This window comes from Tauraco erythrolophus, chromosome 18 (genome assembly GCF_009769465.1).
Source record: "Tauraco erythrolophus isolate bTauEry1 chromosome 18, bTauEry1.pri, whole genome shotgun sequence".
NCBI classification, from domain to species: domain Eukaryota; kingdom Metazoa; phylum Chordata; class Aves; order Musophagiformes; family Musophagidae; genus Tauraco; species Tauraco erythrolophus.
The window spans coordinates 16,318,187-16,344,900 of record NC_141482.1 but is presented as its reverse complement, the minus strand read 5'-3'; the positions used below and the strand labels follow the sequence as shown (position 1 = coordinate 16,344,900).

General features: G+C 58.6%; 3 protein-coding genes across 3 annotated transcripts in view; 2 read left to right on the top strand and 1 right to left on the bottom strand.

The window, feature by feature from the left end:
• The first annotated feature begins 4,284 nt into the window (after positions 1-4,284).
• Positions 4,285-6,525, top strand: LIME1 (Lck interacting transmembrane adaptor 1). The gene is made up of 5 exons (XM_086623100.1): positions 4,285-4,400; positions 4,899-4,950; positions 5,050-5,137; positions 5,324-5,751; positions 6,139-6,525. The coding sequence occupies exons 1-5, from the start codon at positions 4,285-4,287 to the stop codon at positions 6,523-6,525; spliced, it is 1,071 nt and encodes a 356-aa protein (XP_086479226.1).
• Positions 6,526-11,578: 5,053 nt separating this feature from the next.
• On the top strand, positions 11,579-15,925 carry SLC2A4RG (SLC2A4 regulator). The gene is made up of 8 exons (XM_086623032.1): positions 11,579-11,704; positions 13,370-13,554; positions 14,495-14,604; positions 14,685-14,929; positions 15,040-15,140; positions 15,260-15,524; positions 15,651-15,730; positions 15,814-15,925. The coding sequence occupies exons 1-8, from the start codon at positions 11,579-11,581 to the stop codon at positions 15,923-15,925; spliced, it is 1,224 nt and encodes a 407-aa protein (XP_086479158.1).
• Positions 15,926-22,343: 6,418 nt separating this feature from the next.
• ZBTB46 (zinc finger and BTB domain containing 46) overlaps positions 22,344-26,714 on the bottom strand; it is a 51,163-nt gene continuing 46,792 nt past the window's right edge. Inside the window, 1 exon segment of the mRNA XM_086622816.1 lies at positions 22,344-22,733. Coding sequence (XP_086478942.1) covers positions 22,347-22,733 — 387 coding nt within the window. The 3' untranslated portion in view covers positions 22,344-22,346.

The following is a 26,714-nucleotide window of genomic DNA, read 5'->3' as shown; positions in this document are numbered from 1 at the left end:
TTGGGAAACACTTTTAAAAAAATCCGTGATGTGTGTAGAAACGGCAGCGTTGTCGGAGCTGCTGCTGCAGCTGGCTGCACTGGACAGGCAGGATCCCCCCACTGCACGGGGGAAGCATCGGCTGGGTTAGACTTTGAGTTGGTGGTGAGGAGGGCTGTGGGCGTCGCGCCGCTTAATGCTCTGTCGCTCTGGAAGCATCTGGGCTTAAAAAGGAGAAAAAAAGATGTTTGAACTTGGCTGTGCTGCTGGGGTCCCGTGGCTTGGGTCTAGGGGTTGAGTGGGAGCCGATTACTTTTGTGGGGTTCAGAGGTGTGGGGCGTTGCTTTTTTCAACAGAAGAAATTCCAATTGTCTTGTGGAGGGGGGGACTAGGTTTTCTTCCTTGCACGTGGAACAGCTCTTGGGGAACTGCTGAGCTCCTGGCTGCAGGTGAGGACGCTTGAGAGAGCGTGGTCAAAGAAACGCTGTCCTCTGTAAACCTGAAGTGTGTCAAACTACAGAATTTGTGGCAAGAAAACCACCGAGCTGGGCAGTGGTTCTCAAGAAAAGCACGTATCTCCATAGTACGCCCATCCTAGATTTTGGAATGTGGCTGCCCACAACTGCAGCCCCGAGGTCCTGCCCGAGCTGGTGTCCTGCTGCAGCTCAGCTCTGCAGCAAACCTCTGTAGCAGGTTCTTGTGCTTAGTGGTGCGTTCCCCGGCCCCGGTGAGCGTTTCCAGCAGTCGCGGAAGGGCGGAAAGAAAGAAAGAAAAACGCCGGAACGATGTCAGCCTCGACCGAAGCCGCAGGGCGCGAGCAGGCGGGTCGCTTGCCTACCTTAAGGTCTGAAAACTCTTTTCACCAAAGCCACTCCAGCACATGAGTAGCGATCAGGACCGTTAACTGGAAATGTGCATCCGAGTTTTGTGACGTTTGAGTCTGGCATTTAGTAACATAGTTGGTCCTTTCTAGAGGAAACGCCTCCGGAGGAGTTTGGCGACGGAATCTCTCCCTCCCGCTGCGGAAATGTCAGTGAATTTGTGAGATATTTGTTTGAAATAGTCTTGAAAGTCACTAATTGCATCCCATGGTCTAGGGCAGACTCAGTGTTGTTGACCAACTGTTAACGGGGCTTTCACTTTCCATAAATGAAGAGGGGGAAAAAAGATCTACTTCTGCTTCTTGGGACTTTTTTTTGGTACAACTCCCCAGGGTACCTGAGCTGTGTTTGCTGCAGCCGTGTTCGCAACCACTGATGGAAACCAGCTCGTAGTGCTTGTCCTGGTTTCTTGCAAATGTGCTTTTAGTAGCTTCATAGACTTTCTTCTCGTCACCCCGTGCCGAGCCTCGTGTGTGGTTTTATCTGGGTAGATGAATCAGAGGCCAGGCGAAATCGGCAGCGGCAGCAGCCCTTAATTTTACAGTAGATTTAATCTCGTTTTCGTGAAACGCAGCTGAGAAACTTGCGCCTGTTGTAGGAGTCAACGAAAAACTCCAACGTCCCGGAGTAACAAACCGACTGCGTTTGTGGTGCCCGTGCTGGGGTGTCGGGAAAGGGAGTTGCTCCGGCGGTGAGCTGGGGGTGCGCGTGGCACGGTGGCACGTACGCAACGGCTGTGACTGCTCTCATCTTCCGAGCCATCCTGGCTCACGGAGCCAGCGCGTTACGACATCCCGTCTGCTGAGGCTCCCGCCCCGGAGAACAGCCCCGGGACTGGGAGATCGATAACTTTATTGGCAGGAAATCCAGGTGTTCGGTTCAGAAGGTCTGTTTGAGACTTTGCCTTGCAAACCCGCTGAGTCCCACCTGAGCGGCTTCAGTCAGGCGCTGGATTTTGCTCCCAAATTGGTAATTCTGGGAGAACCAACGTGTTGTCCCAAGAAGTGGCTTCTCCCAGTGGCCGTTGAGCCTGAAAGCGCGGGCCCTGGGCATTTTTGTGGGTCAGAGATCCAGGAGCAACCACTGGCCTCCCGCGCGACAGAAAGTAGGTCAGAAGAATTTCCTCTGTATTAATTTCAACTTGGGAAGCCTCTCCCTTCATCCTTCCATCTTAGAAATTCTGGGATGGAGAATCCCCCCGCTGTGGGATAAGCAGCCCCGTGCGTGCCTGCAGCGTGCTAAAAGCTCGCTCCTCCATTCCAGCACGCCACCAGCTCCCAGCCGTGTGCCTCGGTGTCGTTTTCTCTGCGGAGCCTCGGAGCCTGCTTGGTGCCATCCTGGACGCCGTCGCTCCCGCATCCCGCGGGCCGGTCCCGCTGATGAGCTGAACGAGTTCAGCCAGGTGTTGCAGGTATAATCCGTGTAATTAGTGTGTGCTCAGACGGAAAAGCAGTGTTGTCTAATTAAAATGTCGTTGGAGAGGGAGCAGCCTTCCCTTCCCAGCTCTGATCTAAGCCAGTTTGTCCAGCCCAGTTAGTCCCCAAACCCTCTCTGTCTCACTTTCCACGTTGTAATAATTGCTCTCCGGGGGTTAAGGCTTCAGTCAGGGAAGTTTCCAAAAGCGTGGGAAGCTCTCAGATAAAAAGGTGCTACAAGTGGGCAGAGACTTGCTGATGATTGGGATAAGGATGCACCAGAGACGCTGCCTTGCGACACGGGGCGCGGAGGAGAGGGGAGGGAGGTCGGTCCCTCGGTGGGGACAGAGCTCCTGCTCACCCCTGGGCTGGGGCTGCTGGAGCACCCGAGGTTCAGGTGTGGTGGGTGGTTCTCACCGGAGCTCGTCTGATCTTCCTCATCTGGATTAAGGTATGTAAGAGGGTGAGTAGGAGGTGTGCAGGTGCCCCTCGGGCTCTCTGTGTCCCCAGTTATGCCATAGTAGGAGTTGTCCTGCTCGGCTGTGCCAGCCCGGTCCCGCCTGGGGACTGTCTGGATCAGTTATCCCGGCTTCTTTGAGCTGTGCATTACTCCGGTGCTGGGAAAACGCCTGGGTCTCCCGTCGGACCAGGCGTTTCCCATCCCTAGGAGCAGGCCAGGCTTTTTGGGGAGCGGGGCGTGCGCGGAGCTGGGAGCAGCCGCCGCCGTCTCGACGTCGGTGCAGGTGAAGCGGCGTCAGTTTTGCTCTGGGCGTCACGGCAGAGGGACAGGGACCACGGCACAGGATGTCACCCGGAGCCCGGGTGGGATCCTGGTGGGCCGGGAGCAGCTGCCCTTGGTGTCGGGCTCCCCGGCACCTTCACGGCTCTGCACGTCTTGCTCCGGCCTCGCCGCTGCCGCGGTTTGCAGGGGAGGACCTTTTCCCGCGAGGAAGACGCAGGGAAGAAGGCAAACTTTGGGCAAGGCACGGCTGTTTCTTTAGGAGGAGGAAAGTGGTGGAAAGGTTTGGTGTTCCCTGCTCGCAGCGGCTGCAGAACCGGGGGGGTGGGTGGCAGAGGGGGCGCGGGGTCCGTTCGTGCCACGCTGCCTGCGGCGAAGAGCCGGCTGGGCTGGCGCTCGGTGGCGATCCCGCAGCTCCCAGCCCCAGTGTGGGTCGTGCTGGGATGCTGCAGGGAGCGACTGGGGTTCCCGCGGGAGCAGAAATGTCTCGGTGGGGTTTGCAGGGCCGGGCTGGGCTCAGCCCCCCGGGCGCGCGGCGCTGCAGAGGGGGGACACACCGGTGACACCGGCAGCACCGTCAGTCCCACCGGGATTTTCTCCCCGGTGACTCCGTGGGTGTCATGGCACTGGTGGACGGGGCCAAAACTCGCAGGGCTCGGAGGGGGAGAGGGCGAGACCTGCTGCGGAAGGAGGGTGTCCCGGTGCGGGACGCTGAGCCTGGCGTGCGAGGAGGGAGAGGAGGGAGAGGCGGCTGCGAGGCTGAAGCTCCCCGTTTCCGGGAAGCTGAGTCATCTGTTTGCCTGTCCCATCTGGGCCACCCCACTGCCTGTGCTGGGGAGCGGTGCCACCCTGTCCCACAGCCCGGGGCGGTGTCCCGGTGTCCCCAGAGAGCACGCTGGCACTCTTGGGATGTCTCCAGAGGGTTTTCACAGCCTCTGGGCATCTCCTGTTCAACATCCCGGTGGCAGCTTGGGACCTCGGATCCTGTTGGGTTTATTGGTTGGTTTTATTTTCCTAAAAGGAACCAAAATCTGAAGATTTTCCAGGGGGTGGCAGAGCACCCGCTGTGAGGTGTCTGCACCGGGCTGGGCAGAGCAGCAGAGGCATCACGGAGACCCCGGGGAGGGGGTGCCCCTGCCCCCAGCAAGCCCTGGGCACCACGGAGCACCATCTCATGCCGTGGTGAGCCCAGCAGCACCCGACTGCACCCTGACTCGTGTTTTCTCTCCCCAGAGCTCGGCCCCGCAGTGGTGTCGGAAGCGGCTCCCGCATGGCTGCAGCCGGCGGCGAGGGGCTGGCACGGCCCCCACTCCTGCCGGCTGGCACTGCCCTGGCCCTGCTCGGCGTCCTGGTCTACCTGGGTGCTCTGTGCGCTGCCTGCAGACGGTACGTGCTGCCCACGACCCCCCAGCTTTCCCTCCTGGCACTGGGGACGGGGCTGGAAGCCCCTCGGTGGCATTTAGTGGCTGAACGTGGACATGCCGCATGTGCCCATCCTGAGCTGGGACCTGCTGCTCCGCTCACCCTGAACCCCCAGCTCTGCCTGGCCTGATCCTGCACCCCTCTGTGTCGCTGCCCTCCACTGCACCCAAAGGAGCCCATCTCAGCTGGTGATGGGGAATGTGGCAGCACAGGAGGAGCCCTGCAGGATGGGTGATGCCAGGGGCAATGCCAGGCATGCCTGGCATGGCTCGGCAGGATGCAACTGAGCCCCCAGCCAGCACAGGCTCTGCTGCAGGGCTGGTGAAGGAGCAGGGTTATGGGTTTAGGGGGTGCTGCTGCTCCAACAAGGGGCACACAGCGATGCCCATCATGGCCAGGTCGGGGTCCTGGGGCACCCTCTCCTTGCCTCCAGCTTGGGCTCAGCTCCGCTTCTCCCCACAGCAGGGGCAGGAAGAAGAGGATCCCTCCGGATGGGGTGAAGCTGGTGGACGAGGTAAGCGCAGGCTGGGGGTGGGCAGGATGTGCCCAGGGGAGCTCTGGGCACCGCAGCTCCTGGCCACGAGCCTGAGGGTGCCCGTTCCCCCCGCTGCAGTCGCTGCTCCGACAGACGCAGCTGCGGTCGCTCAGCAAGTCGGACACGAAGCTGCACGAGCTGTACCGGGTGATGGCCAGGGATGACAGTGAGTGGCCACGGGGCTGGGGGAGCTGACGGGGGCTGGTGGCCCTCGGTGGGTGCCCACAGCCCCCACACCGCCCGGCGAGCATGTTGTGGCATGCACTTACGTGCCATGGTGCCCGCGTGGTGCCAGCGCAGGGGTTGGTGCTGCGTCCCCGGCATCCCCCCATCTCCTCCCCTCTCCCCGCAGCCCAGCGGCCAGCCAGCCTGGATATCGCCTGTGCCATGGGCTCCCCTGCCAGTGCCAACTCCGGGCACAGCTCTGGCATCAGCGTCCTCCTGCACCGTGAGCTGCCCCAGATCCCCGTCCCTGAGCCCCCGGCCACCTCCCCAGCCCCCGACCAGACCTACTCCAACCTGCTCTTCGCTCCGCTGCGGAAGCCGGTGCCGGACACCGTGTACGAATGCCTGGCGGTGGGGGGGGAGGATGCCCCGGTGCCCCCTGTGCCCACCGGCACCCAGATGTCCCCTCCGTGTGCTGGGCACGGGGTGGCCGATTACGCCTGTGTCCACAAAGTGAAGAAGACGGTGCCCGCGGAGGTGCAGGATGGGGCCATGGCGGGGCCTCCCGCAGCCCCGCGGTGCTGGGACGGCGTGGGCGATGCCCCCCGGTTGAAGGTACGGCTCGGGGAGGAGGGGGCAGCAGGGATGGGGTGTGGGGCTGGTGCTGTGCTCACTGGAGGGGGCACACAGGGGGTCACATAACACCCTGCCTCCCCGTAACCCCCGTGCTTGGAGCACGGTGTAAATCAGGCTGCTGCGTTTCCAGTGGAGCTTTTTTTGGGGGGACAGGATGGATCCAAGCCCTCGAGGGCAAGTGATGCCCACAGTGCTGCTCTGTGCCCTGCAAAAGGCTCCCTGGGTTGTGCAAAATGTGGGATCCCCAGTGGGTAATCCACTGCTGTGATCACCCCAGGGGCTGTGGGAAGTTGGAGGGGGTCACGGGCATGGGGATACCCCGCGGTGGGCAGGGTTTGCCCCCAAATCCCCTCCTTCCTTTTGCAGCTGGAAGATATGTACTCGACGGTGTGTAAAGCCACCAAGAAGAAAACCCAGGTCCCTGCATCGTCCACAAGGGAGATGGGTGCTGGGTGGCCGCCCACCCGCCAGGAGGAGAGTGCCCCGGCCAGGTGCTGGTCCCTGGCAGCCCAAGCCCCCCCAGACCCTTGCTACGAGTCCATCAGCGACAGAGCCTGGACTGCTCAGAGCCGCAGCCCTGACCCCGACTATGAGGCCGTGGACCTTAACTGGAAGAAGGCAACGAAACGGGGGAAGCCCAGTGCCCCCGAGAACCTGTACGAAAGTGTCAGCGATGTTTGGGCAGGGGAGTCCCGGCGAGCCTCTGCCAGGACGGCAGCCAACGGGCTGGAGGTGTACATCACCAACCTATAGCATCCCCTGGCAGGGGGGTCCTTGCTGCACGGTGGTCACATCCCCACTGGACACCATTGCAGGGGGGGGTTTGCCCTGGGACTGGCTTTCCAGGGGGTTTTGCCCCCCAGGGATGGGTGCACGTGAGCCCAGTACCCGCCGGAGCAGCTGCATCTCTGCAAGTGCTTTCTGTATATATTTTATGTTACTTTTCTTTAAGCGTCCTTGTCCCATCCCAACCCACCCTGCACCAGCGAGTTGACAGGGGGATGTCCTGGGGGCTCATCCCCGCATTGGGATCATCGGGGATTCTGCAGGGCAATGTCTGGCCCGAGCTGGGTGCTGAGTGCCACGTGGGAGCCCAGAGGGACAGGGATTGGGACCGGTCGTGTTTTGGGGCAGGTGGTGGCGGGGCTGTGGGCCATCCCGTGGCCATGGGCGGCAGGATTGGGCCCCTCATCACTGGGGTTATGCCACGAGTGAGGATCTCCATCCTCCTCCCTCTGCCTGCAGGAGAGCAGGGCCCCGGCGAGCCCTGAGCACCTTTAGCTTTGCTCCCATCACTGAATGCCCCGAGGTCAGTTACAAGGACCAGTGTGGCAGCTCCGGCCGTGGCCAGGGACCAGCGTGGCATCTCTGGTCACGTACCCCACGTGCCTCAGTACAAGGCAGCACAGTCAGGAGCTCTGTCATCACCCAGTCCCACCTTTTGGATACGTGCAAGGGTGCCTCTGTGAGCAGCCACCTCCCAAACACCATTAAAAGGCTGAGAGGGGTTTATCCTGTTTGGGAGAACACACTTTAGACTGGACCTGGAGCACTGGTTCTGGTGGCGGCGGCTGCTGCTGCTGCAGCAACGCGGTGGTGCCGGTGCTGGGAGGGCGGCTTTGGGCGCAGCGTAACCGTGAGCAGGTGCACCCATCCTGCACACATGGTTTGCACCTCCGAGACGAGGACGTGCAGCCACCGAGAGCTGCTGAGATGGGGTAAGAGGGGTGGGCCGTGCCCAAAACTGCAGCTCGAGGGCTCTGTGGGGGTTGGGTTTGGAGCTGGGGAGTGTTGGCACAGCACTCGCTGCCCTCTCCCCTCTGTGCCACTGCCACGGGTGCTGCAGCTGTTCCATGGGTGCCCAAAATGCTCGGGAGAGCTGAGTATGCACCCGGAGCCCTCAGCCCCTGGCGCTCAAACTTCTCTCCTCTCCTCCCCACGGAGAGTTTGGCATCCCTGCCCCAAGGGATGCCCGCTGTCCCCGGAGATGCGCCTGGGGGTGAGCTCTGAAGGTGCTGGAACATGGGTGCTGTGCTGCAGCCCCCCCTCTCACTGCAGCCCCTCTGCATGTAGCACAGCCGCTTCGTGTCCGTCCGGCCGGAGGTTGCCCGACCTCGCGGCACGGTGGCCTGGTGCTCGCAGAGCTGCCGTGCCACGCCGTGCCACGCCGTGCCGTGCAGCGGGCAGGAAGCCACGCGCCTTCCTTCGGCAGCTTTGCCCCTCCGTCGAAGCAGACGAAGAGATGAAAAATGAAAACAAGGCGCTCCGCAAAACCCGCTGCAGGCTGAAGACGTTAAAGCCGGGAGGCAGCTCGGGCGCTTGTGCCGCTTCGTCAGCCCCGCGCTCGATGCCAAACCGCAGCCGCGCGAGATGGAGGAGTGGGGCCCGGCAGCTGCTCCCATCCCCCTGCGAGATAAGGGCCCCGATAGAAAACGGCACAGGGCGGCTGGTGCCGATGCTGCTGCGCTCTTCCTCCCGCCAGCCCCAGCGCATCGGCGCGTGGGCTTCCTCTGAGCTGCCCCGGGCCGCATCCTGCCCCTGCTCCCCTTCTCCATCATCCCATCCCGCAGGGCTGGGTCCTTCCTGTGCCACCCAAATCCCCTGGGAGCTGCCTTCGGGCTGCACCGGCCCCGCGCAGGAGCATCACGTCCTTGTGGGACCAGACCTGCTTCACTCCCGGGGTAAGAAGGGCCCTGTGCCACCCGTGGGGTCGGGGCGGTGCTGGTGCTGCCCACGGGGACGGGATGTGGGCACCACTGTGTTGCTTCCCCAGGGACAGATGGGCTCGGCACACCACGGGGCCAGGGAAAGATTCTACTCTCGCCGAGCTGGCGGCGGCCAAAGCATCTCCCAAACCTGCTCCGGCAGCAGGAAAAGCCCCGTGTGCAGGGCTGCCTGCTTGCCCGGAATTCCCGTGCTGCCTGTGGAGCTTGGCAGAGCCCGACTCACATTTAAGTAAGAGAACAACTGCCCAGTTCTCGGGGTGATGGAAAATGTGCCTGGGGCCCTGGCTTGAGGCTCAAAAACTGGGTGGCGAATGAAGGATCCAGCCCGAAGCATCACTTGGAGTCTCATGGTCCAGCCAGGAAAGCCGGGGTTGGTGTCGGCGGGAGGGGAGCAGGTCGGGGGGGAGCACCCCTGCTCGTCCCTGGGGACAGTTGGGTGCAGGGACCCCATGGGCTGCAGACTCCCCGTCATACTGCGAGGGGACGGTGCTGCACGGTGCTGATCCCACAAGGGGGAGTGAGCAGGAGCCCAGTGCATGCTGCACGGCGCTGCACGGCGCTGCACGATACTGCACAGTGCTGCACGGTGCTGCACTCTGTAGGGTGTTACACGGTGTTGCATGATGGATTGCGTGCTGCACTCTGTAGGGTGCTGCACGGTGCTGCACGCCGCACGGTGCTGCACTCTGTAGGGTGCTGCACGGTGCTGCACGATGTATCGCGTGCTGCACGGCGTCGCAGGCTGTACGGTGCTGCACCCCGCAGGGCTGCGCACCCCGTGAGGCTCAGTGTCCCATGTGGCTCCACGCCCCGGACGGTTCTGTACACCGCGTGGCTCGGGACCCTGTGTAATCCCGTACCCCATGCAGCTTCACACCCCATAATGCCCTGTACCCCCCGCAGCTCTGTGCCCCACCAGTAGGCAGCCCAGGGGAGACCGGGCAAGGCCCTGGCTCCCTCTGCATCGCCAACTGGGAGAGGAACCACAGCCCAGTCTGGAGCTGGTCCCAGCCCCGTCCCTGAATATCTGGGCACCACAGGGGCATCGCCCAGGGATGCCGGTGCCGGGATGCCACCCTGCAGAGCTGCCGTGCCCGGGAAGGGGGTCAGGCCATGGCACCGCAGCCCTCGTGCAACGGGCAGGCGATGCTCCCGGGAGTTGCCCAACTCCGAACTGTTGGAGCCGCCAGCTCAGCGCTTCGGGCTGGCGTTAACCATTAAACCGGAGCGGGGGGCGGCCGGCGGAGCGGCTGCGGGTCCCGCTGCGGCAGAGCCTGGCCCGGGGGTCACTGCTCGGGGGGGGCAGAGGCGGCGGGTCCGCCGGGACTCGGCCAGGAACAACCGGCGCTAATGAGGGTCCCGGGGCCAGAGCCCACCGGGGCCAGGACAGAGCTGCAGGCCGGGGATGAAGGCTGCTCCGGCCGCACTCCTCCTCCTGCACTCCCCACCGTGGCCCCGCCAGCTGCCGGGGATGCTCCGCGGGCAGGTTTGGGGACCTGTGGGTGCCCCAGTTCCGGGGGGGAAGAGGGTGGGGGGCGCTGCTTGTCACCCCGCTGCTCCCCCCCTTTCTGTAGCCTGCAAGGGGACCCCGTGGGTGCCCGTGCCAGGCTGACAACCGCTCTCTCGGCCGGGCATGTGGGCACTTTCCCAGTTTGCTGGGTTTTTTTTCATGCTTATGAAAGTGCCTGGCCCTGGCACGGAGCGGGACAGAGGTGACACCTCCAGCCACCCCCGAGGGCAGCGGACAACGGGTGGCCGAGCACCCCAGGACTCCTGCCTGTGCCAGGGGCAGGGGATCCCCGGGCACCAGCCCCAGCACTCCCACGGCCCTGAATCATCTGCGCTGGCGAGTCTGGCGCTGCCGGGGGGCTGGCTGGGGCATGGGGGGGCCACCGGCCGGGGCAGCCGCACGGACTCTGTCCCGGCCTTCGGCTCCGGGCTGGTAAATCAAACAGCAGCCCGGCCCGGGCGTCCCGGCCCTCCCGGCACCGCGGGGCTCGGGGCAGGCGAGGAGCAGAGCACGGGTGGGTGCCAGCCGGGGCTCCCCAGGCACCCCGTGCACGCCAGGTACCCCGGGCACCAAGGGCACCCTGTGCACCCTGCTACCCCAAGTACCCCGTAAACCCAGGTGCCCTATGCACCCCTTATGCCTGGGCACCCCGCGCACCCCATGCGGGGCTGAAGACCCCTTTCCCACTAAGCGCTCTCCCATCCCAAAAATCCGGACGCTCCCCATCCCCAGCAGAAAGGCGCGGTGACTTTTGGGAGAGCCCTATAGCTCATTGGGAGGCGCCCTATGACTTCCAGTAGGTCTAAACCTCCGGGGGGCAGACTTTGGGGGACCCCTCTCACTTTGGGGGCGCATAACTTTGTAGGAAGCCGTGCAGCTCCTGGAGAACCCCGCAAGCCCTATCATTTGAGGGGGGGGGCATAACTTTTGGGGGAACCCCACGAGTTCTCGCACTCTGAGTTCCCACCCCGTAACTTTGCGGGAGCCGGAGGAGTTTTGAGGGGTCCTCCACGCTGGCGGAAGCCCCGCATTTTGGGGGAAAACCCTTGAATTCCGCCCTATAATAATAAAATCAGAACTTTTTGCGGGACACCTTGCAACTTTCGGGGAGCCCCCTGACTTTGGCGGGAGGGGAGGGGCCGCCCGGCAGCCTCCGAGCCTGAAAACTAACGGGGGGGGGGGGGGACCCGAACCGCCGGTTTAAAGGCGGGGGGTGTGTGTGGGGGGGGGGCGGTGGTTTTTGGGGGGCCCCGCGGGCGGCGGGAGGGCGGGGCGCGCGAAGATGGCCGCTGCCGGCGGGGGCGTGTCCCGGCGGCGGCGGGAGGGGGGGGGCGTGTCCCGGCGCGAGGCCGAGGTGGGGGGGGGGGCGTGTCGCGGCGCATAAAAGTGGCAGCTCGACGCAGCCAATAGGAAGCGGCGAAAGCGGCGGCCGCGTTCCAACCCGAGCGCGTTGACCAATGGCGGGCGGCGTGGGGGGCGTGGCCTGGCCGGCGCCGATACCGGGCCGCGCGCGGCGGAGCGCGCTCCCCCGCCGGGCCCGGCCGCGGCCGCCGCCGCCGCCGTTTCCCGCATGGAGCCCCCTCGCCCGCCCGCGGTGCTGGTGGCCGCCGCCGCCCGCCGCCGCCGCCGCGATCCTCCGCCGCCTCCACCTCCCGAACCGGGCGGCGGCGGCGGTGGCGGCGGCACCGCCCCGAAGGTACCGGGGGCGGCGGCGGCTGGAGTTGGGGGGGGGGGGGGGGGGGAGCCGGGGGAGGAGGAGGAGGGGGGGGCGGTGACAGCTGACAGCGGCCCGCCCGAAACTTTCCCCGTCGCTAAAATGGCGCCGCTCGGGGACAAACTTCGGGGGGGGGGGGGCGGCGGGGCGCGGGGAGGGGGGCCCCCCCCGCGCCCCGCCGCCCCCCCGCCCCCCCCGGTGGGATCTGCCGCGATGAATCCCGGGGGAGGACGAATCCATTCGCGGTGGTTTTCCGCCAAGCTGGAGGGTGGGATCCCGCGGTGGGGATCCACTCGCTGGGCTCTTTTTCCATGGTCCCAGATTGGCAAAGGCTGGGGGGGGGGGGGGATGTGCTCCGTGCTCCCCACCCTCCGGAGCAGCCCGTTCGGGTGATCCCTGGTGGATCCCAGCCCTGGGATGTGCCCGGAGAGGGATCCGCTCGGCGCTGCTGTCTTGGGGCAGCCCTGCCTGCTCCCTGCTCCGGGGGATCGCTGCTGGATCCCTGCTCTGCCGCTGGGATCTGCTTGGGATCCGCCTGGAAAGGGATCCACTGATGGCCGACCCGTGGGCACTGCTGTCCCGGAGCAGCCCAGTCTGCTTCTGCAGAGTTTAGGGAAATCCCGGCAAGATCCCAGCCCAACTCGGAGGGATCTGCTGGTGATGCACCTGGAGAGGGATCCGCTCGCTCCTGCCGCGCAGCCGGAGGACAGCGATCTCTTGGAGCGGACCCCGTCTGCTCCCCACTCTGCAGAACCCCCGGGGGATCCCTGCTGGATCCCAGCCCTTTGGGATCTTCCAGGAATCTGCCTGGGGAGGGATCCACTGGGTGCTGACCGTTGGCCAATGGGCACGGCTGCCTTGAAGCCGCCCTGAGGAGCAGCTCCTTCCTTCGCAGGGCTCCGGGGAGATCCCTGCTGGGTCCGAGCCCTGGCTGGTCCGCCTGGAGCACGGCTCGTGGAGGGATCCAGCGAGTGCGGCTGCCCTGGGTCACCCCGCGGGAAGGGCTGCTCCCTGCTCTGCAGCCTTCTTGGGGGATCCCCCAGCCCCGGAGAGATCACCTGGGATCTGCCTGGAGCGGGATCCGCTTGGTGCCGGCGCTCAGTCAGTGGGTGCTTCTGTCTCCAGTTGTCCCGACGGGGCCAAGCCTGCTGCCCGCTCTGCAGAGTTCCGTGGGGATCCCCGCTGGATCCTGGGTGATCTGCTCAGACAGGGATCCACTGAGTGCTGTCATGTGGCACGTGGGTGCTGGCACCTTGGAGCCGCCCTACAGGAGGGTGTCAGGTCTTCTGGCTCCGCAGAGATCCCTACTGGGTCCCTACTGGGTCCCTGCTGTGGCCCTGGGGGTGGGATCCACCCGGGGAGGGATCCACTGCTTTGCTGGCGGGTGACAGCGCTGGGCGCTGCCTCGCAGGAGGATGCTCTTGCCTCTGCAGAGCACTGGGGGGGTGGATCCCTGCTGGATCCCAGCCACGACCTGGTGGGATCCACTGGGATCTACTTCAGAGGGACTCACTGAGCAGCTGGCAGGATCCTGCCAGGAGACGCTGCGCCGGCTCCCCTGGGCCACCTCCCGAGGTCGGAATGGGGATGCTGGTGGGATCCGGTGCTCAGTGGATCCCTCACTGATGACCACCATCTCTCCCGCAGGCTCCTCTCTCCTGCGGCGGCCGGGGGCTGCCGGCGGGAGCCGAAGGCTGGCTACCACATCTGGGGGAACCGTTGCCACGCCGGGAGCCGGCCAGCCGGGAAGCGATGCTGCGGGTGCTGGACGCCGGGCTGGAGCAATGCCTGGCGTTACATTCGGCGTACATCCCGTGCCCCGGCACAGGTAGGTCCACGATGGGCGACGGGTGACCGCTTTGCCAAAACCTCCTGCCGGCTTCACCGCCAGAAGCCGGGATTTGTTTTCCCCGCCGGCTGCAACAGGACTTTGGCCGCTCGGACGCGGCGCCGGGGTCTCCGGCTGCGACTGGTTGTCAGCACCGAGGGCTCTGCCCAGCTTTGGCCATGCCGGGTGGTGACCAAGGTGCCATATATGAGCCCTCGGAGAGCATCACCGCTCTCCAGCACCGTATTCATCCATCCCTGTGGCACAAGCGGTTTCCAAAATGGCTTCTGCTGCCCCGGACCTCTTGTTTTGTTGTTTTTTTAAAAAAAAAAAATTTTTTTTTTTTTTCTGGCTTGTCTCAGTTTTGGGGTTTGTTTTTTGTTGTTTTTTTTTTTTTTTCCCCCACTTCAGGAAGTTGTTTGGCCCGAGCCGAGCCAACGCCGCGTTTCGCAGCACTGGCGGCAGGATGCAGGTGCCGGTACCCTCCGGCGCGGTGTTGCCCGCTGACGTGTAGGGTTTCCCCCCTTCCTCTCCGGCCCCTGGAGCGGTAAACAGCGGCGTTTTGGCTGTTTGCCTGTGCCGCTGCCTGTGCCGCTGCCTGTGCCGCTGCCTGTGCCGCTGCCCGCGCCGCTGCCCGCTGCTCTTTCCAGTCTGGCTGCTGGGATGACACCCGGATCAGCCTGGCAGCCCTGGGTGCTGCAGGGGATTGGGCACCCACAGGTGCCTTTGAATGCAGTGATGCCCCCGGTGCAGTGCTGCCACCGTGACCCTGTTCCACCCATGTCCCCCCCAACCTCAAGCCACCCCTGGGGTGGGCGCAGACCTGAGCACCGTGGGTAGGGGGTCCTGGCACCTCGGTGGGTGATGGAAGGGGATGAAGGGTCCTGGGAGGGGGCTTATCTGTGCTCACCGCATCCTCCCCGTGGCTTTGCTCTCGCTGGCAGGAAGCTCTCGGGCAAGGCGGGCATCGACGAGGTGATGGCAGCCACGGTGCTCACCAGCCTCTCCACCAGCCCGCTGGTGCTCGCCCACCCGCCAGCCACCCCCGCCCCAGGTAAGAGTGCACCTCTGTGTCCACCCCCATCCCTGGACACGTGTCCTGTGGCAGGACCTGACCTTCCTCCTCCTCGCCAGAGCCTGGCGGTGAGGTCTGGAAGGAGGCGCCCGCCATGTCCTCCAGCTGCAGCAGCAGCAGCAACACCAGCGGCGACTGGAGCTGGGACCCCCCCAGCGACCGCTCCACCCCCTCCACCCCATCGCCTCCCCTCTCCAGCCACGTCCCCAGCACCTTCCTGCCCACCCCGCTGCCCGACGAGGGCCCTGACGAGCCCGACGGCACCCACTTCGTCTTCGGAGAGCCCGTCCCGCGGAAGAGGAAGGTGGGATGGGGATGGGGGTGAGGATGGGGATGACGATGATGATGGCGGTGGGAATGGTGGCGGGGTGGCGATGGGGCCGGGGGTGCCAACCTGATGCCTCTCGCCTGCAGAACTCCACCAAGGTGATGTTCAAGTGCTTGTGGAAGAGCTGCGGCAAAGTCCTCAGCAGCTCCTCAGGGATGCAGAAGCACATCCGAACCGTGCACCTTGGGTAAGTGCCTGGGGTCCCCCGGGCACCCCCAGACCCACCCCCCCGGTGCCCTCTGCGGTGTCCTGCCATCGGTGGGGAGGGGGGAGAGCCGCCCCAGCCGGACCCTGCTCTCTCCGCAGCCGGAAAGCCGACCTCGAGCAGAGCGACGGCGAGGAGGACTTCTACTACACGGAGCTGGACGTGGACGTGGACTCGCTGACGGACGGGCTCTCCAGCCTGACGCCCGTCTCGCCCACCTCCTCGGTGCCACCTGCCTTCCCCGGTCCCGAGACGCCGGGGCCGGTGCCGCCAGCACTGCCAAACCCCGACCTGGCACTGGTCTCCCCCCGCAGCCCCCCGGCCCCCCTTGGCCTCTGCCACGTCCACACCGACCACGCGTACCAGGTGAGGTGGCGGGGGGGTGGGTACCAGGGACAGAGGGGCTGCCGCCGCGCTCACCGCATCACCGTCACCCTCCGGTGCCAGTGCCGCAGCCAACGGGTGACACGGTGCCATGTCCTCTCTCGGCAGGGCTGCCCGCTCCCCCCGCGCCCGCCGGTGCCCGCCGCCGCGCCCGCCGCACCACTGCCCAAACCGCCCGCCGGCCCCAGGTGAGCCATCACCGTCGGTGCCCCGGCCCCGCGTGCCCGTGTGCCCCCCCCCCACCACCCCGACACGTCCCCTCTGCCCGCAGGAGGCCGCGGGGGGAGGCCAAGAAGTGCCGGAAGGTGTACGGCATGGAGAACCGGGAGCTGTGGTGCACGGCGTGCCGCTGGAAGAAGGCGTGCCAGCGCTTCCTCGACTGACGCCACCGCCGCCCTCCTTCTTGCACATTTTGCACTCGAGGTGCCTTCGCGCCCCCCTCCACCCCTCAGCCCCCCCGGAGCCCCCCGGACTCAGGGAACGGCCCCCCCGAAAGCTTTATGCACACAGACCCCCCCCGCCACGGAGCTTGTCCCCCCCCTTTTTTTTTTTTTGTTCCCTTTCAAAATAAGCTAAACGTGCCCCCAGCGGCGGGGGCTGGCGGGGGGGTGGCCGCTGCTCCCGGCCCCCCCTCCCCGTGCCGGACTGGGGACCCCCCCCCCGGGGGCTGGGGGCTCCCATCGCTCAAATAAGCTGTGCCTGCGGCTGGCGGGGGCTGAGAAAAGGGGGGGGGTCCGTTCCTGCCCCCCCCCCACCTGCTCCTGGGGGGCACCCCCAGTGCCCGGGGCAGAGGTGGGCGCCTGCCCCCCCCCCTTCCTTTCCCCCCCCCGGGGGTTTTTACTCTTTGTACCGTCATTTCTCTCTATTTTTCGTACCGGGGGAGCAGCGGCTCCCGGCGGGGCGATGCTCCGGGAAGTGCCTGCAGGAACGCGCCCATTTGCACTAAGCCAAACTGCACAAAGAGGGTTCGGTTTGATTTTTGATTTTTTTTTTTTCTTTTTTTTTTTCTTTTTTTTTTCCTTCGTGTGTTTTTATTTTTTAAATAAAATATATGAAAAATTCCTATTTTTAAATATTCCCGCCCAGGGCATGGGAGGACACCAGCCGTGGAGCTGCGGCAGCGTGATGCCTCCAGCCCTGGGGGGGTTTTAAGGGGCTTTATTTCCTTCAAACCCCTTTTCCACCCCCCAAACCCCTTTTTTCCTCCCAAACCCTTTCTCCCCTCTCGTTCCATCACTCACCTGCCTGGGCAGCGGCTCAGGCCTGGGTTTGGCTGGGCAATGCCACCCCCTCCCCATGCAAGATGGGTGGGATGGGGACAGGGACAGATGTGTGGCACTGCCCCCCTGCCCGGGGCAGGTCCCCCCACCCTTGCAGGAGGGTTCCCTTCGCATCAGGGACACCCTCCCCCTGCTCACAGGGTGTCCCCCCCATCCCTTGCAGGGGGGTCAGACCACTTCAGCCCCATGGGCTGGGCCGGTGCTGTGCCAGGCTGGCCCCCCGCTTGCGGCGCCGATGGAGAGTTGATGTGTCAGATCCAGAAGAAAAGGAAAAATAAATATTTGGATTCTTTTTTTTTTTTTTTAAATTATTACTGTTCTTGACTTTTAAGACAGGCTCGGTGCTGCAGGGGTGGGCAGCCCCGGAGCCAGAGCTGGCATCCCCCCTTTCTGCATCCCCCCACCCCAGGGTGGCATCACCCCAGGCATCCTCCTGGGAGTTGCACGTAAGGGATGAGTTTTAATTCCAAATAAAGCCCTAAAAATAAGGAAATTGCCACCAACACACAGCAAGGTGGAGGAGGATGAGCTACAGGCACCTGTTTGGGGTGGGCACAGGAAAGGGAAAGGCAAAGGCAGTGTCACCCCCAGCCTGGGGGTGAGCCGGGCTCCTGGGGGGGTTTAGGGAGTGGGGACCCCGCAGCCACCCCCGTCCCAGCACCAGGAGTGTGGGGTGGGACACGGCCCTGCAGCATCGCAGGGGTGCAGCTGGGTGGTACCGTGAGGTCAACCCATCCCTACGTGCACGACAAGGAGAAAAAAATTAATAAGTATTTAAAAAAAAAAAAAAAAAAAAAAACAGACAAAAATTTTAGCAGCAATTTCCCAATTTATTGAAACTGATTGATTTTTGCAAGTATGTCTAAGCTAAATCCCATCACAAAGTAATTATCATCAAGAGGCACACCTCCGGCACGCCCGGGAGATGGACTAGAAAATAAAGTCATATTTACCTGAACTACATTTACAGAAAATCAGTACAACACAGCCATGTTCTCCCACTGACTTCTGGTTACTAAAATCTCCTCAACCTCCCCAAAATATTAAACACATCTTCAATACAAACACAGGTTTATAATAATTAATATAAAGTCAGTATAATATAGAATATTCCCAGCAAAAAAAAAAAAAAAAAAAATCAACAATCTTCAAACACTGTCCTTTTTTTTGTTTGTTTAGCTTTATTTTTGTAGACAGGTTTAGAGGACGTTGAAAAATAAATATATATGAAAGCATACACACAGCACTCTTACTATGTGGAACTAAAAAAAAAAAAAAAGGCAGAAATTCACAATATAGAATCTAAAAAATAAAAAGAACCATGAAGTATGGCTTTCTTAGGAGTCGCACATGTCACAGAATGAGCTAAACCAAGATTATCTTTCATAATATTGCAAAAAAATTCCAGTTTTTGCATTACTTGCATGGAGTTTCTTTCCTAAAGGGCGATGTGCAAAACGGGAAGCATCGGGGTGGGGGTGCCCGGGGAGTCGGGACCCGCCCCGTGCCCGAGACACGCTCCCACCCCCAAAGCCCCGCGGCTTTCGCTTTGGAAAAGCGCAGTATTGCAAGGCAGGAGCCGACCCTGGAGCGGGTTTCCTTTTGGACAAAAAAAAAATATTCCTTTTTTTAGTCCAAACCACCGATTTTTGGTTAAAAAGGAAAAGGAGAGTCACTTTGCACCCCTTCACTAGACGCCTCCCCCTCTCACCTCCGCAGACGCGGCGAGGCTTTACGGTGACCTTAAAAATCCACATTTATGGTATTTTTAAATAAAATTTTGGGAAATGACCAATTGACAGGCGGCCGTGGCAGAACTGCGTCCGTCTCCAGCCTCGTGCCCGGCCCGGGATGCCCCTCGGGGGCGTCTGCGGAGGGGCAGGGGCAGGATGGTGCTGTCTGTGCTGCACGAGGGGGTCGCAAAGCACGACTTGAAATGCTCTTTGTACTCCTGGCACACTTTGATATCAAAAAAAAAAAAAAAATTATAATAAAATTCAGCGAGGGACATCGACAAGTACGTATGAATACTTTAAAAAAAAAATGAGTCGCAAGTTATTGAGACCAAGTGTATCAATTTTTCACCTCTAAGGGAGTTATTTTTTGGAAACAATCTGTATATATATATATACACACACATATATATATTTAGAAAAAATTAAAAAAAGGGAACCTCAGTGAAGTATACAAAGCCCTGAAGGGAAATACAAAGACGAGAGGCTGGAGGTTACTCGAGCGAGCGTGGAATTACCAGGTTTCTGTTTCAATCTCCAAGAGCAGAAGTTTGCATAGGCAGAAGATCCGAGATGTGCCCGGAGAGGAGCCCGAGGGGTCCGGCCACGCCGAGCAACTGATGAAGTTTTATAAAGTTTCAGCATTAAAAAAAAAAAAGCCAAAATCCTTTTTTTTTTTTTTTTTTTTTTCCCCCCCCCCCCGAACCCGAGCCTCACGAAGCACTCGCCGGAGCATGGGAAGTTTCAAGATGAATTCCTGCATTTCCAATTCCTGCATTTCCAACTCTGCACACCTCCATCGAAACAAAGCACTTAAAATATCCGTCGGGTGTCAGAAGGGTTTTATTTGGTGTATAGAGTGTACGTTAGTCACAGAAGCACGTGCTAGATTACAACAGCAACATCGTCCAAGTCAGCTTTTACGTGGATTTTCTGGTTTTCTCTCTCCTTTCCTGGATTTTTTTTTTTTTTTTTTTTTTTTTTTGCATCCTCAGCTCAAAGAGCTTCAAAGTGGCACTACTGGGAAACGCTTCGGAAAGCCACTTGGCTTACTGCCCTCCCTTTCAAAAAAGGAAAGAAAAAAAAAAATAAAATATTTCCAAAGAAATTGCAAAGTAAAGCTGAGCGCCCCGTAACTCCGATTAGAAAATCGAGTCAGCCAAGGGCCAGGGCAGGGAGGAGTGAGGAAGAGGAGGACTCGGATGAACTCTTCCTCGGAAGGTACGAAGCGGACGCACCGCAGCGGAGCAGAAGGGCGAGACGGAATGTCACGGAAACCCAGGGGGTTTGAGCGGTTTGGGTTTTAATTTTTTGTCGTTTTTCAATAGATTTTTACATAGGAAAAGCAAAGCTACAGATCTGTCAGGTGCTGTATGTATTTGTCTACACGTAACAGGTGAGGCTGCAAGTTCCGGACCCCAGACACCCCCTACCCCCCCTATTTACAGGATAAATGACAATAAATACAGAGCCCGTGCCCCGGGAGGCCAAGGTCAGGGTCACGGAACCTGGGACCCCCCCTCCACTACCAGTGCCGGGTCAAAAAAACCACACCAAGGTCCAACTGGGAAATACTGGGTTCGTATACAGCTTTTTCCTTACAGCAGGAGGGCTTTACAAGGAGCTAAAATGCAAAATTAGAATTTTTTTTTTTTTTTAACAGTTTAATAAAAATGTTTCTGCGTGAGCCTACCGCTCTGTTCTTTAAGTATTTAAAGAAGAGGGTCGTCATGGTTTAGGGTTATCCACTCTCACTGGCTAAAAGCAACAAATCCCACTTAATTTTTCCATCCTAAGGAGCAGCAGCAGCCGGGGCTGGCGTGGTCTCCCGGAGCCAAACAGAGGATTTTAGGAAAAAAACATGTTTCCCCATCGCTGACGCGCACCCAGATGGATAGACTGGGAGCCAGGGAGCTGCCGGAGGCTCCCGGCGATGGCCACCACCAGTGTGAACTGGGATGGAGCGTGCAGGGAAGGTTTGCAAGGAAGTGAGGAGCAGAGAAAGGAATGGAACGGCACAAATCTGGGCTGAGACCCTTAAATCGGGGAATGAACCTCACCGGCTCCTGCAGGCGCCGTGACCCGGGCTCCCACCGCGCCCCACCAAATCCTGACACCGCCTGCCTCAAATCCTTCAGGATTATTTGCTTTACTGGGGTTTATTGTACAATATACTTCCTATTTCCTTCGCTGGGTGGAACCGTGGTTTCTTTGAGGACCACCAGACCCACAAGAACGCTGCCCATCCCGCGGGGACCTCCTGTCCCACCAGGGCAGGAAAACAGCACCTTTGGTCGTTTGGCTTTCTGGTAGCGGGTCATCTCGTGGTGGGTTTCACGATACCATCACCGCCGACATCATGTGAAATTGCTCCATGGCAAGGAAGGAGTGAGGTCATCAGCTATTTTTTTTTTTTTTTTTTAAAAAAAAAAGCACCAGAAGCAAAGAGGTGAAGGGTAAAACAAACTTCTTCCACCGCACTTTGCTGCTGTTGTCGTTTAGGTGGAGCTGGAAGAAGGCAACAGCGGCCGATATGAACAAGGGGGTTCCAACTACCTGGAGCAGCCCCACAGAGCCTGTTAGGAGACACTGGGAGAGAAACCTCGTTCCTTTTTTTTAAAAAAAAAAGTTTATTAGAGAATTTAGATGGAACCAGTGCAGCTAAAGCTGAAGGTTTTCATCATGAGTTAAGTAGGTGTTCTGCCCACCAGTGATCAATGACAATTTTTAGCTTGGCAAGGAAGAACAACGTAGCTGGGTGAAATGCTGGCCCCGCTGAAGCCTGAGGGACGGCAGCAGCAGGATTTCCACCCAGCTGGGATCCCCTCACCTTGGCTTCTCGCCTTTCCCAGTTCACCCTGCGCTTTGCTGAATGCCTCGTTTTTGCTACGGTTTGCATATATTTACAGAAAAGGCAACTGAGCAAAAAGAGAAAAGCGAAGATCTCTGCGGAGGAGAACAACAGGTGGGGAATTACCTGCGTCCTTCGTAGCAAAGGGCGCTTCTGGAAGCACCAACATGCGTTTCGGTGGCTGCAGACAACCAAAGCTGGAAGACGGGACGTGGGTAAGACGCCAGTAGGTCCAAGAAACGTCCTAATCTTTCTTTCTTTGATGGAGATTCTTTTGGAAGCAAAGGATCTAAGAAAAGAATTCGTAAGGCTGCAACCTGACTTGCCTTTTGATCTGTTTTGGCTTCATAAAATGAATAAATCTCTCTTTAAATAACTTCAGGAAAGTACAGCTTCATGTATCGTCAGGGGAAGCCCTCCAACACGCACATCGATTTGCTTTCACAACGTCAGCTCGTAATTCCACTGCTGCTGGGATTTTAGCACACAGACGAAGTGTTAAAAAAAACCAACCATCACCAAAAAAAAAAAAAAACCAAAACCAACCCAGAAAACCCAAAAAACCTGCTTCGGATACAAGAGTCTCCCCGGTGCTGGGTTCAGGGTGGGAAGGGTGCGAGGGCTCACGCTTGACCCAGCTGCCCCATCGCTCCCAGTTGCAGGAACGCCACGTCACTGGCACGCCAGCCGGTGGGCTCGGCCGGAGCGGCGGCCGCGGTCGGAGAAGGGGGAAGGCGAAGTCAGTCGCGTCGCTGGAAGCGACGCTGCTAAGACAGTATCTGAGTGGGACAGAGAAGGACTTGTTTAGAAAACAACAAGAGTTATTTTGCACACATGGACGACAACAAGGCTACTTAGTTTTTCCAACACACTCCTTCCTCCCCCGCCCTCCCTCCCCCTACAAACAACAGAGCGCAACAAAAATCCCCCCCGAAAATCCCTAAGAAATCCAGGTAAAATCCTTGTCGTTCTCCCCAGAGTTGTCCTGCTCCTGCGGAGAGTCGACGTCTTTGTCGTCATCTAAAATCACGTCATCTTGTGACATTCCGACGTCATCCTTCCACTTGATGTCGTCGTCGTCTCCCATCTCCTCGTCTCCTTCCACTTTGATGTCATCTGGGTCTTCCATGTACTGGCCCTCCCCGGGGTAGCACTCGTCGGGAGACCCTTCTCCCCCGTTGTGGTCCAGGTGACCGGCGATGCCTCGACCGGAGCAATCGGCACAAACCCCGTGGCGGCGGGAGCCGTGCTTGATCCCCACGCTGGCCGCAGACATGAACACTCGGTTGCACACTTTGCAGACGTATTTTTTATCTTTGCTGTGGACCTGGAAAAGGAGAAGGATCGGAAAAGTTAATGCCAACGGAGATGGATGGAGAGCTGCAGGGTGAAGGACACGCTCCCCTGTCCTCCTGCAAAGGGAAAACCACCGCAGCCCACGGCTGCAGCCTGAGATCATCCCGGGTTTCGTCACGAACTCAAACCCCCCATGATCAATTCAACCCTGTAACGGTGTCACACAACGGAAAATCCTTTGGAGACTGCCTTTTAGCATCAAATGAGGAGTTTTGAGAGGAACTTGTATCACTTTGTTTTTTTTCTCCCCTTTTCTTTTTGTTTTTCTGGGGTGCAACGGCTGCGTTACACCATCACCACCACGAGGAAAAGCTTAAAAAGGAAAAAAACCCCACCAGCCCCAAGCACCAGTTCTCCACAGACCAGAGCAGAACAACCCACCATCAAACTGGTGTTAATGTCACGTTAATTTAGTGGTTTCCCTCCCGATCCTGCCAAGAACCAAAGAGCAGGAGCGCTGTGAACGCACCCTGTAGCTCCAAAAAACGCAGCTGAACACACTTCTAACGTGATTTCTGACTGCTCTGGTGGCCGAAAAACAGTTTGTCACAAATGTTTCTGCTCTACCCATCACGCTGCATTCTGTGGTCAAGACTAAGAGGCACACGGAGCTGTCACAGGACAAGTGGTAAGTGGCAGAACACTCAGCAGGACACCAGCAATCACTCCAAGATTCAAACTTCACGACACAATGAGCAAAATCACACATTTTATAATCACATACTTTCATATATATATATATATATACTATACACACACACACACTTTTTCTTATATGTGTATATATTTTTTTCCTTTCTTTTTTATATTTTAACTCCACACCAGGACAGCCCAGGAGCTCACCTTGGCCAGCGCCCTGTCGCTCGCTCCTCAGCAGGACACAGTCTGGGAAGCAGTGCAGAAGCAGAGAAGGATCCACCTTGTACTACACCTGTTCAGTGCCAGTGATTTGGGGTCGTCCCGAGCGAGCCGTCGGCTACCAGAGCCTCTGGGCATGCATCACCCGTGCCTAATCCTCTTCTGAACTCATTTACTCTGTTCATGCTCACAACAGCCTGTAGGTTCAACACGCCTTGCACGGAAAAATCCTTTTCTTTCCTGCCCCAGCACAGGATCACCTGCTCTGGCAACCAGATTCTCCACAACCCCGCGCTCACCGCTCATCCGCAGTACCCAACGGAGCTAAAGGCATTTGGGAAGAGGACAAATTGACCCATCTCACCCCCCCCAGCCCCCACGACTGCAGGACACTCGCTCGGCACCGGCCCCGGCCGCGCTCAAAGCCCGCGAGCTCTTTGATGTGCTCCAGCTTCAGGTCCTCCTGCTCTGAGCCAGACCCCGCGATGTCTTCAACTGCCTCGAGCAAAGTCATTTCATTTTATTTTATTTTAAACCACGTGTAAGGTTTTTTTGCAAGCAGGTCCAAAGCCATCTAACAGGCTCCATAGGTATCGCTCGTTTTTAATCGAGAAGAATGACTTTCAGCTGAATACGGTTACAGAAGGTGGTCAAAGGTGCAGGGCAAGGGCTGAAAGAGCCACACAAAAAAGCATAAAACAGCTACCAAAGTGATGCACAGCTGAACTATCTGTTAAAAAACTGATCAACATCCTCCTCTTACTGACAGTTCACTCGGCATATTCAGAATTAACACGTTAGTGGATGCAGCTGAGCAGAAATTAATCCTATTTCCCTTATTGCCAAATTAGGTGTTAAACACAGAAGTGGTGTTTGGCCCTCGGTGCCCAAAACTGCCATTACAAAGACCATATTCTACCTGACTAAATACCAACATTCCAAGGGCGGAGGGGGGAAAACATTGTGCTGACAACCACCTAAATTACTGAAAAAAAAAATGTAAAAAAGGGAAAGTTCTCAGAAATGAAACGATGGAGGCAACCAGCTGGCACAACAAGGTGTTTCCTGCTGCAAAACGAATCACAGAACCCCAAGGAAACACCGAGGGGACATCTCGGGGAGCGGGTGGTCCCCCGAGCAGATGGCTGGGCACTCATCCGAGCGGGCACGCACGCATGGAAGGACGCGGTAGGAGACGGTGGGGTTCTGAACACCACAGCAACTCGTCACGTAAAGCCCCTGATCGTCCCGGTGCTGACTGCCCGCCACTGGTGTGGGCACCACTGGCCTGGCACGCTGTGCCACGCCGCTGGCATCTGCTGCGAGCAGACAACTGGCTTCCAGCCCACCGGGCAGCGGCTCTTCCCGGGAAAAAGGACGTGCTTTTGCAGTGGCAGCAGGGATGGAGCAAGATGCATCGGTGGTGCACTGCCTGCAACAATAACCAGGTTCATTATAGATTAAAAAAACTAAAGAAAATTAAAAATAAATTTAAAAAAAAAAAAAAAAAAACGCAACTGCCAGGAAATCACAGCTCAGCACGCACACAAACCCACTCTTTCCCATCTAAATTTATCCTTCCTGCCAGTTTTAAGGAGTTCGCAGTCACCGGCGCTGCTGCGACAGACCAGGTGAGAAAGTGCAGGATGGACAGAACCATCCGGAGACAAGTCACTTCCAACCAGAACCAAGAAACTGTTGGAGTTTTCAGCCTCGTTGGTGCTCCAGGGGCAGCACTTCCTTCTGGACACGGCCAGAAACCTCGGCTCATGCTCTGCCACCACACGGAATCAGCCCTTGAGATGCAAAGATTTTAGAACGAAAAAATCTTGGTTTTGCTCCAATATTCCAGTTCAAAGGAAACCAGCGCTCCTGTTCAATTTAAATTTTATATAAGGACTATACAAACACGCTGCTTGCTCTGAGCTGCACGACCTGAAACAGCCCCTTCTGTCTTTGGGTACCGGTTGAGGAACCGAGAGAAACAAGGTTTTTGGTGTTAAACCTACTTCCTTTTCCTACACATTATTTTTACAGCAGTACTTTTCCTTGGCGCTCACCAGATTTACAGATTTACCTGCGAGCCGACGATTAAGCCCCAGAACGTCGGATGCACCAGGAACAAGATGCCAAGAGAGGCAAAGCGTCCGGATCCAGCAGTGAAATCCTGCCACAAGCACCTCAGGCAGCCTGCACGGCCGCTTTTGGAAATGAAGATCACCGAGTCATCTGCATATAAGAAAATACCCCTTTTCCTGGCTTGATTTCAAACAAAACTTCAGACAAATAACGAAACTGGAGTTTTTCTGGGGCCTTTCAACACCCACCCCAAAGCCCCGTCCTTTTTTTTTCTTTAGTGCATCCATTCCGAGACATCTCTGAGTCGTTTCTGGCTCCGTGGAAACGAAAACAAATCGCTGCTGTCAGGATTGCACTTTTTTCAGGAATTGGTAACTAAATGTTTGCAAGCCAGCTGGTATTTTCTAAACTGGCTTCGTTGCTGACACAAAAGCAGTCACACAGAGATTCAGACAGACGTCTGGCCTCTCCTGTACGTGTTCACAAGAGCTGGTTTCACCCCCCTGGGTGTACAACACAACTTCAGACTCAACAGAAGCAAGGTGCTCACCTACATTGATTCCAGCAGCAAAAAAAAAAACCCACAAAAAAACAACTGAGAACTAAAATTAATTTGCAAATCACCTCAGTTTCACTCCTGGAGGGTATGATGCATTTTCCTGCCTTCCCCACAGTATGTAAAGATGTGCTGATTCTCATCAGCATAGAAATTTATAGAGAGCAAGAAAAGGAACTGCAGATTTCGTTCCACTCAAGCCAGGTTGCGTCACGGCCACTGGAGTGCCCTGAGGAAGGCAGGGAAGGGGACGCACGCGCTTGCGGGACTGGGATGGGAGAATCAAGAGTTTTTTGGGGCTTTTTGAGAGTTACAGCCAGGACAACATTAACCAGTCTAAGCACACCTCCCCCAGTAAGATATTCTTTGCATTCAAAATTTAATAGATAATATAAATGTGATATATAGAGATAATATGGAAATAAGTTATTTAAATACGGAAAAAAGTTATTTAAATTA